This window comes from Rousettus aegyptiacus, unplaced genomic scaffold (assembly GCF_014176215.1).
Source record: "Rousettus aegyptiacus isolate mRouAeg1 unplaced genomic scaffold, mRouAeg1.p scaffold_m13_p_4, whole genome shotgun sequence".
In the NCBI taxonomy this organism is placed as follows: Eukaryota; Metazoa; Chordata; class Mammalia; order Chiroptera; family Pteropodidae; genus Rousettus; species Rousettus aegyptiacus.
In genome coordinates this window covers 54738341-54749034 of record NW_023416307.1, presented here as the reverse complement: position 1 = coordinate 54749034, position 10694 = coordinate 54738341, and the positions used below count along the sequence as shown (strand labels likewise).

Genomic DNA, 10694 nt, shown 5'->3' with positions numbered 1-10694 from the left:
AGCCTAGGATTGGAGCAGTAGCTATTCCCTCCCTTTGATGTCCCGGCGCTCTCCTCCGCCCCTTTCACAGGCTCAGGGCCGCCTGGGCAGGAGGGGGCGGGGCAAGCGAGGGGCGGGGCTTGCCTCCCACGGCGGGAGGGCGGAGCCTGCGGTGAAGCCTTCCTGCTCCGTTAGGACCTCGGAGAGCGCCGGGCGCCACGAGCGGAGGGACTGGAGAAGCGGCCGGAGCCGGTCTGGACCTACGCCTGCGAGCCCGCCTCCATCTGCACCTCAAGCTTCTCGGGCGGCAGGCGGATAGTGGCGGCTGAAGAAGGTGCCTAAGTCGGGAGTCAGATAATCATCTCTCTTGGACGCCGCCGTCCAGCCGCGGCTCCCTCACACCTGTGCGTGCGTCTGTGAGCGTGAGCGCCCGCGCGTGAATGTCCGTGTGCGGGTGTTTGTGTGCTCGCGCGCCCGCGGGAGAGAGCCCCGCGCCTAGGCGCTCGGCCCGGGGAGGGACCGCGGGAGCGGCGGCTCGCGCGCCCAGCTGGCAGAGGCGGGACTCGCGCCGCAGCGGTCGCCGCCACTGCTTGGCGTCCTCCTGAGAGCCGCCGCTGTGCTGCGGGGAGAGTGGACCCGCGGGATAGCTCGGCGGCGGCTGCGGGCAGTGCGGGCTTGGGCAGGGGGCGGGGGGTGGAGCCGCGGGGAGGGAAGCGGAGGAGGCGGAGGGAGAAGCGGGGGCAGCTGGTGCCGCCACTCGCCCCTCCCGTTGGCTGTTGCCCTGAGTCTCTCACAGATGCTTTGGAGTCCGGGCTGTTGCGGGTGGGGAATGGGAAAAGGCCCCCCTCTCCATTTCTCATTGAGAAAAAGGGAGCATTGAAGATGATGGGGGAGAGCCCAGGAGGTGGTGGCAGAGTAAATACCGCTCCCCCCAACCCCCATCATTTTTCTGTTAATAAAATATTCTGAGCTGAACCTTTATTAGGAAAGCCCGCCCTTAACAGAGAGAGACTCTTGGTCTGTTGGGCTCTGGTTTGATTGTATAATAATGATGATATAATGCTAATGACGACGATGACACTGCCTTTTATTTTTACCCCAGTGCTGATAAAGCGTAGCACCAGCTGGGGATAAAGCCCTTGAAAATTTGATGTATGAGGAGAAAATACTGTTGCTTTTGGAGTTGTGGTTTTTGGTTTTGAAGGATATGCTTTTTAAAATTAAAATTTGACAGTATGAAGCCTGACTCTTTTTATTTATCTGTTTATTTTTTTAGTCCTTTATAGCCCATGCTCATAAAATGGGGACTGGCTACTGCCTTGATTAATGAAAAGCTAAACACCTAAGTGTAATTCCATATGTTAAGTCACCCTTTCCTTTGAATTTCTCAACAGTTTTTAAAATGAAGAAGTTTAATTTCCGAAAAGTTTTGGATGGCTTAACTGCCTCCTCCCCTGGCAGTGGTAGCAGCAGTGGCAGTAACAGTGGTATTGGGGCTGGAAGTGGTTCCGTGCATCCAGGAGGGACTGCAGGGGTTCTCAGAGAAGAAATTCAGGAAACCCTGACTTCAGAGTATTTCCAGATTTGCAAGGTAAGTTTAGAATTGACTTAAAGACTGTTGTGTCTTTATTTTACTGTTGTGAGGAAAGAAGTATTAAAACACACGCGCACACACGCGACGGGAATTTGTTGAAGTGCCAGCATCAGAGTCTGCTGCATAGAACTCTGTGGATAAGTCAGTTTGAATTAACAAATATGTTCCAGGAATCAACTTAAATGACCATGGTAGTTTAAAGGGGAAATAGGCAAGCATAAAAAATAGAATTTGCCAGATGATGTTAAGGCCCAATAGTTGACAAAAATTTTAATATAATATTTATGTAAAGTAGTGAATTGAAGGAGAAAATTGTCATTGTGGTTAATTCCGTGATGTCATTCAGAGAAACTTATTTTTATTTCACTGTTCAGTAAATGATTAAAGCTCTTAAGATGTTGCTAGTATTAACTGGATAATAGCTAGGTGAATATATCCATTTTATTAGGTTTAATGGATTTTTTAAGAATTCATTGTTTAAATTTTGAATAAAAACATTCTCAGAGTCTTAAACTCTAAATAAACAAACAAATACCATGGGCTTAATACCTGTAAGAACTTGTAATACTTGCAAGAAAAAAATAGCCCATGATCTGTAATTTTAGGAAACATTTTAGGTAATTGTACTTTAATGTTGAACTTCTATTGAATAAGCAAAAGAGTTTTGGATGGCAAGAGATGAGAACAAATGAATATGATTTTATAAATGTGTTTGAATACATAAGAAAAAACAGTAAACTTCTGAGATCACAGAAATTAAATATTAAATTTTTTACTTCAATAATTTTTTGAAATTATTAAAATTATTTTTGTAGTAAACAGTGTATAATGAGATACATTTCAATAATTGTTATAGTCTCTATTCCCAGTAGTGTTATTATAAAAACATTAAATCTATAGTTATTAAACTATTATAAATTAATTTACAAAAAGCAAATTTATATAGAATTACATAAACAGTTTAACCTACCCTGTGAGGTTTATATACAATGCAGTTTTGTATACAAAATTTACACAATTCTCTTCTCAACTCGAAACAATAGATATTTCATCAGATTATGGAAGGGGCTAAATAGTGGTCAAAAGATTAAGTAAAAAGGGTCCTGGAGGTCAAATTTGAAGTTCTAGGCAAGGGAATTATGCCCTGATTCTCTAATATTTGATGTATTACCAGATCCATTTCAAGATTCTGAAAAAAATTTCAAATTCTCTCAGTTGTGAATGTGGTAGTGATGGAGGTAAAATTGGTATAGAGAAGGTAGACTTCTGAAACTAAATGGCATTAGGCTGTTGAGGTTATAAAACTGGTAGAGAATGTTTTAAATTAAAAAAAATGGGGAAATGAATGAATACAAGAGAGTAAAATGGGATTATAGTCACCTTCCTATTTATTTAGTTAAGAGATAGTTATGGAAAATGGCAGGTTAAATATGTAGTACTTCAAAATCATGGCATGGTAGGAAGAGCACTGGCCTTGGAATTGGAAAATTGTATTTTATTTAAAGTTCTGTCGCTTGCCAGCCATATAAGCCTGTGCAAGACGTTTATCTTCCTTGAGCCTTGATTTTTTTCATCTGTAGTATGCTAGTGAGTATTTTCATTCTTCTTTTTTCCATTAAATTTATTGGGTTGACATTGGTTAATAAGATTATGTAAGTTTCAAGCGTACAGTTCTATAATATACCATCTATGTTTTGCATCATGTGCTCGCCACCCATAGTTTAGTCTCCTTCCATCACCATATATTTGACCCTCTTTTCTTATGTAAGATGTTTATCAGGAAGATCAATTAAGACAATTAGGTGAAGACAATTTATAAATTGGAAAAGGTGACAAAAGGTATATTTATATTACTGGTAAAATTTTGAAATTACCTTGTTTTCTTATGGACTGACTATCACCAGTGGGTTATAATAATATCGGGTAATAATTTTCAAAGAAATTATAAGGATAGATAGCTATATAAACTGAGTACTAATAATATTGAAATCTTACTAAATGGGTAAAGTACTATGGTGTCTTTGGATAGGAATATAGTTAATTTTGAAAAGCGGTTAAGACTATAATTTAGGATACTTGGACTATAATAAAATATATAAAAATAGATTAGGGAAATTCCAAAATTACAGCTCTTACTAAATTGGGGACTTCATTTAGACTCACTGATTAAATGTGCAAAGAACATTCTATTCTGAGTACTAAGCAGTTGGCACCTTCTGGATACTTATACCTTTTCAACATGATCAAAATTAAAGTATACATTTAGAACCTGCTATTTTGAAAACCATTCTTCACTCTATTATCTGATTGGTCATATAATCCTATCTATTCTACTTCCTCAGTATTTTTGAAATATATTTTCTTTTGTCATCTTCAGTACTTATTTATTCCATCATGTTTTCTTGCTTAGTCTCTTGAAATCACTTCCTAACTGATCTACTCACCTCTTGTTTTACCTTATTCCAATTCATTTTGTTACAATAATGGTTATTTCTGAATTATAATGTTCATTATATCATTTCCTTGCTAAAAATTCTACATTGGTCCCTAGAGCAGTGATGCTCCATAAGCAAGTCTTATGTGAAACCCCATTAAATAACATGTATTAAATACGTATGGTAGTTCATTGGCATACATCTTAAAGTAAACTATACAGTCAATCTACATATATATGCTTATTATTGTATTACTATTATTGACTTTTATTGTATAATAGCTTCCATAGGCAGGTAGTATGACATTTGGTAACCTTAAAAAGTAAAAGTGTAAAGCTGCAAGCTTTATAATCGGTACACATCTATAAGAAGTTAAAAAATACCGAAATGGTAGAAGAATTTTGATTCGAAATCAGGAAAAAATAAATTTTATATTACATAATAACATGGAAACCATTCAGTGAAAGAGTGACATCACTTTAGGAACATGGTATATAATTTCAAAAAGATGGCAAAGGAGATTTTAGAAAGATTCAATTAAATTTACTTCAGTTTTTATTGAGGAAGTTATTAGAAATATTCCTGTTTCTAAATGATTTTTAAAGGAATCAGAAGTATTAGATCGACAGTGACAAACACAGAATGTTCTAGACCGAATTAACAAAATAGACAAAAGTAAATATATCACCAGAACCAGATGGCATAGTCCCTAAAGTTTTGAATACACTCAAATTAGCCAATTCAGTATTCATTAACACTTTTAAACTATTTTTATAAATTATCACGGTGGCAGAGCCAACATGTAAATAACTAGCTTATCTTCTGTATGGAAATGGATTTGTAATTATGATCTTCATACAAGACATAATATCAGATATTGCCAGATAAATATGTATAAAATAAGAAACACAGGTGTGGACTGTGGAGAGTTGGGCTTTCCAGAACTATGGAAAGATGAAAGAAGATTAGTACGTAGGTATCCCTGACTATTATCTCATCTTCAGGTTTTCCATGGTCTCCACTTTCTTCTAATTTTACATCATTTTACTTGGGAGGTTCTGTAAATGAGATTGGCACAAGACCATTGTCACAGTTCCACATTTCTACATTTTCATTCATTGAAAGAATTATACCAGATTCCCTGAGATGGGTGGACTTGTCTCATTCTATAATTTACAAAACTAATAGTATAAAAGGTAGTATAATTGACATTGTGGGATAACTTGTTATGGATAAAGCATCTAACAAGGACTTCATGCTCCTGTCACCAAAATGGACAGTAGAGGGTGGGCTTCTTTAAGAATAGTAATGGATGCAAACCAGAAGAATTAAGTTACCTTGTTAGAACTGAGATGTTAATTAGTTTAAGAACCAAAAAGAATTAAAATTAAAAAATCAAATTTAAGAACCAGAAACCAAAGTCAGATTATTCAGTACTTTAGGCTCTCCTGGGACCATAAGGGTGCAGGGGTAAGTTTGAAGAAGAGATTGTGGACTTGTAGGAATTATGTTTGTAATTTTTTAAAATTACTGTAGAGAACAATCACATTTTCTCACAAAAGGTTTGGTGGTAGTATATTGTCAGTAAATTGGGTCATTGGTCTCATTCAGCATGGCAGTTCTTATGTTCTTAAAAACAAGCAGTGTTGTCATACTTTGTGTATATTTCATTTTATTTGAAATCATCCATAATTTGCAAATTTATCTGTAGGATTATTACTAGTGATTAAACCTAATTTCTACTTCTTGAAGTTTAGTATGTTTCTCTAAAGCCCCTTCTGCCTTTATGAAGATATGTGTGTAAAAAAACCATAGAGCTAAGTTCCATAGTTTACTTTTAATGACAAGATGATTTAGTGGTTTCCCACATTAGAGTTCTATAAATCATTTACATATTACTTTAGTAACAATAACTTTGACTATATTCATTAAAAGTTTCAAATAGAAGCCCAATTTTAAGCTTTTGAATTGAGCTTTTCTCACTCATAAGACAAAATTGGGTTTTTGTTTTTACTTAATTGTCAAAATAATGATGTTTATAAAAGATTTTATTTATAGTGACAGTTATATTTTTGTTGTACAGTTCAATCTTTGATCCCTTCCTTTTTATCTCCTAAGCAATGCAATGCCTTTAAAATTCAGTTTTGATTAAATATTCATTTCTATTTTCTTTTTTTGGTGCTTTGATCTTTTATATTTTAACTTGTTGTTCAAATAGAATTTGTTTTGGTGTACAGCGTGTTTCTAAAATGATTTTTCCTTTCCAATAGCCAATCCATTTTCTCATACAATTTATTATTTTTCTACTGATTGTGATGCTCCTTTGTTTATATATTAACTTTTGAAATGTACTAGGATTTGTATCTGAGATAACAATGTCCTTCCATCTCTCTGCCTGTTCTTATGTTAATATCATACTGACTTAATTTTCCAGCTCAAAAGACCCGTCAAAATACTGTGTAGACTGGGTTTTGGATTATCTGAAAGGAAACAAAGTGTCTATGCTCATCAAACATAGACTGCATACCTATAGTCAAACAAAGTTGGGCTTATCACAACTAGGGAGATTGCACACCAAAGGGAATCATGAGACATCTCAGTAGGAGGGTATTAGAAAGGGCTTGTTACAGGATTAGGGCTTGTTACAGGGTTTGAGGTTGTGTTAGCTGATTTTTAGGAAAGTTCAAAGAAGCATAACCGAGTGTTATCAGAAAATGGGGGACAATCCTGTCATTATGTCATTATGTATCCTAAGGACTTTTATCTAAGAAGCTAGGGGAAGGGCATAGGCTAAACCCTAATTACTAAAGGAGGCACAGTTGTGATCATTGGATGAGGGGAACGTTTAATCATTAGTGTGGTTTGTGCAAGGTTCTTACATTTATCTGTACCCAGACATGATCCTGTAGTGGTTTTGTTTTCACCTTGCTTCATCAAGGTCATAAAGGGGCCTTGTTTGATGATTTTCTGTGAAACTGTTCATGTTTCACAGGTGAACATGGTAGCCTAGCTATTAGTGCCAGACAAGCTCCAGCTGATAGCTGTTAGAGGTTGCTTTTTTTTCTCTTTTAGCAATTTATTACTTGTAAAGTAGCTTTTGAAGCTAAAGTTGCTATAATATGTTGCTAAGCAGTTCCACTTCAGTCCTAGATAAGAGAAATTTTTCTTGCTGATCAACAGCCAAGAGTTCATATTGGTTGATTTGAATTTGTTATATAATTTGAATTTGTTACATAATTGCTAATTCAAAATGATTTAAAATCATTGTATAATTATATAGAACATAATACACAATAGCTATTGTTTAGTAAAATTATATACTTGAAATAGTATACTTGAAAACAACTATACTAACTATAACAATTTTTTCAGCTCTTTTCATTTGTAAAATTTCTCCCTTTATTCACAATTTACATTTTCTTTTCTCTAATTTGAGACAATATATTTTATTCCTCCACATAGTATTTCTTAGCAGGCAAATAGAAGCTTTTTAACTCTAGGAGATAAAAAGAAGATTTGAGATAATTCTTGTTTTTCTGAGAATTCAACCCAGGAATCAATTTAGTATTTTTGTATAGCTAGGTGAATACAAAATTTTATTTGCTGCAGAAATAAAACTAATATTAAAAAATAAAACTTTATAAAAATAAAACTAATTTTTAAAAATCCTATAGGAAGCTCTGTTGCATATGTAATAGTCTGAACGAGGTGAGCTACCTATAATACTCTAATTTTTCACCTGAGCTGTGTGACATCAGCTACACCAGTTATTTTAACTGAGTTCCAGAAGAGTAATTATCTGGCCTATATCACTGCAAATATTTTACAGTGCCAGAATAGTCTCACTTCTATTTTCTAACCTCTCATTTTTAGTCACTCCTAGACTGACAGACAGATATTTGATAAATAGGAAAGTATGTGAAATAAAATACTATCCTTAGCAAATATATATATTTTGAGGAGAGCATCATATTTGGTAGTTGGATCTTCAGGATGTTGAATGAGTCATACCAAGAAACTTAACTGAGTCTGGTGAAGATTCAGGCAAAGGGCGCATAGGGCATAGTCACAGAAGGCAATTTATCTAAATGTATTTGCTTACTTTAGTGAGATGAAATATAGGCAGAGATTAAGATTCAAGATGAAAGCTACAGAACCTGCAGGAGTAGAGGCAAGAGTGATGCAGGAGAAACCATAATATTTGACAAGAATTCAGATACTCAGGTTGATCTTGAGAAACCAAGATTAAAGATCCCTGGAGGACCACCAGCAAAACTAACTAAATACTAAATCAGGATTTTCTTAATCCTCTTAATCCAGTGAAAAGATTACTTTTAAAGGAATGATAGTAGTTTGCTGAAACCATCAAACTACTTTCTTCTTGTAACTTCACACTACAAAAAAAATTCGAGATTTTCTGTCTCTCTTATTCCCTCTGCCCAGGTTAGTTGTAATGAGCTGCTGTTTTTTTCTTCATGATTTATTTCTTTCCCTAGATTTTCATGTCTTTGTTCAGTTTTTCTCTTTGTTATCTCAGTTGTTTTTGCCAAATTATATTCTGCCTCTGTTCCTCAATTAAAAATAATTTTTGGTACCAAGTTGTCTTTTTAGCATTACATTTTTTTCAATAAATTTTTAATTTCTCTTAAGCTTTCTTTGACAAATGAATTATTTAGAAATGTATTGTTCAATCTCCAAGTATTTTTGTGTTTTCCATCTATTTTTCTTTTATTGATTTCTAGTTTAATTTCATTTAGGTTTTATTTTATATGATTTTAATTCTTTTAAATTTGTTAAGATGTATTTGGTGGTCCAGAACATAGATCATTAATGGTTCTATCTTAATGATCTATGTGAGTTTGATAAGGGTAAAAGGGGTCAGATATATGGTGACAGAAGGAAATTTATCTTTGGGCGATGAACACACAATGTCATATACATATGACACATTAATGAATTGTACACTTGAAATCTATATAATTTTATTAACCAATGTCACCTCAATACATTTAATAAAAAAAAGAATGAATATTCTACTATTATTGGATGATGTATTCTAAAAATGTTAATTAGATTTATTTGATTGATAGTATTGTTTAGTTCAGGTATGTTTTTACTGATTTTTGGTGCCTGTCAATTACTGAGGGGTGTGGAAGTCTCCAACCACAATAGTGGATTCATCTATTCATGTTTCTTTTAATAGAGTATCTCAAATTCCTCTCTCTTGTCCCTTATAACATTGTTATTCATTTCCCTCATCTGTAGGTTATAATCGCCAAATACAATGCCACTGTTATTATTTTGAATAAACTATATCTGTTAGATCAATTAACCCATTTTCCATTTAGGAAAAAAGTTCAAATCATTGATAACATTAATTTAATTTTACATAAACACATTTTGAGGCTGAAGTGAATCCGACTGGTTTTCAATGTGAAAATAATATGTAAAAACTGTTCTTGGAGTTATTTCTAAACATAACTTGTCTCTAATCCTAATGTAACAGAAATGTATATGATGATCAGTATTTAATATTTTTTTTATGTGGTAAATTGAAAGCATGAACAACACAAATGGAACATTTAAGATTTGACATTCTCAGTGATTGAGAATACTATATTTTTTAAATGGAAGTACCACTACTAAAAACAGAATGCTATAAATAGAATGATGTCATTTGTTTCTAAAGACTGGCTATACTAGAGCAATAAGAAAATAATAATGAAAGCAAGATATTTCGTGACTAACCTTGGGGGTAAGGTTAGGACTGTAATCTGTGTTTTCTTGGGGTAAATGCTGCAGCCATAGGTGCCACCAGAGAGTATTCTCAGGGAAAGAGTAAATGAGATAAGAACCAGAAAAATAAAAGATTTTGTTTTATTTCTATGTATTCCTTCTCTAACACACTATTTTTCTTTATGCAGATTTAAGTTTCTGACATATATCGTTTTCCTCTTTCTGAACAATTTACTATTTCTTGTGAGGCAGATCTACTGTTGACAAATTCCTTCAATTTTTGTTTGTTTAGGAAATCTTTTTTTCTTCACTTTTGAATAACTTCACTTCATACAGAATTCTAGGCTGGTAGTTTTTTTCTTCAAACATTTAAAATATTTCACCCCACTCTCTTATTGCTTGCATGGTTTCTGAAGAGAAGCCTAATGTAATTCTTATCTTTTATCCTCTTTAGGTAAGGTTTTGTTTCTCTGACTTTCAAAATTTTCTCTTGGTCTTGGATTTTATGCATTTTCAGTATGAAATGCTTAGGTACACCAGGTGTGTGTGTGTGTGTGTGTGTGTGTGTGCGCGCGCGCGCGCGCGTGTGTGTGTGTATGGTGTGTATGCGTATGCGTGCGTGCGTGTGTGTGTGTGTGTGTATCCTGGTTGGTGTTTTCAGAGTTTCCTGGAACTGTAATTTGGTGTCTATCATAAATTTTGGGAAAGTTCAGTCATGATTTCTTTTGTTTCTTTTTCCTTCTCTTTCTGATATCTCTGTTACATGTGTTATACCTTTCGTCATTGTTCCACAGTTCTTAGCTAGTTTCTTCTGATCTGTTCTTTTTTCTCTTCATTTTTAATTTTAATTTTAATTTTTTTTTCTTCATGTTTCAGTTCGGAAAGTTTCTTTAGACATTTCTTCAAGCTTATTCATTCTTACTCAGCCGTGTCCAGTTTATTGTTAAGCC

The 10694-nt window shown here is 34.8% G+C and overlaps 1 protein-coding gene across 6 annotated transcripts in view; it reads left to right on the top strand.

The window, feature by feature from the left end:
- The first annotated feature begins 207 nt into the window (after positions 1-207).
- STXBP5L (syntaxin binding protein 5 like) overlaps positions 208-10694 on the top strand; it is a 243509-nt gene continuing 233022 nt past the window's right edge. For 5 of the 6 annotated variants that reach the window (XM_036218792.1, XM_036218791.1, XM_036218789.1 and 2 more), the window contains exons 1-2: positions 208-313; positions 1374-1570. In XM_036218792.1, coding sequence (XP_036074685.1) covers positions 1382-1570 — 189 coding nt within the window. In that variant the 5' untranslated portion in view covers positions 208-313; positions 1374-1381. Of the gene's footprint in view, positions 384-1373; positions 1571-10694 lie in introns of all 6 variants that reach the window. The other variant, XM_016158808.2, reaches the window with a different exon arrangement.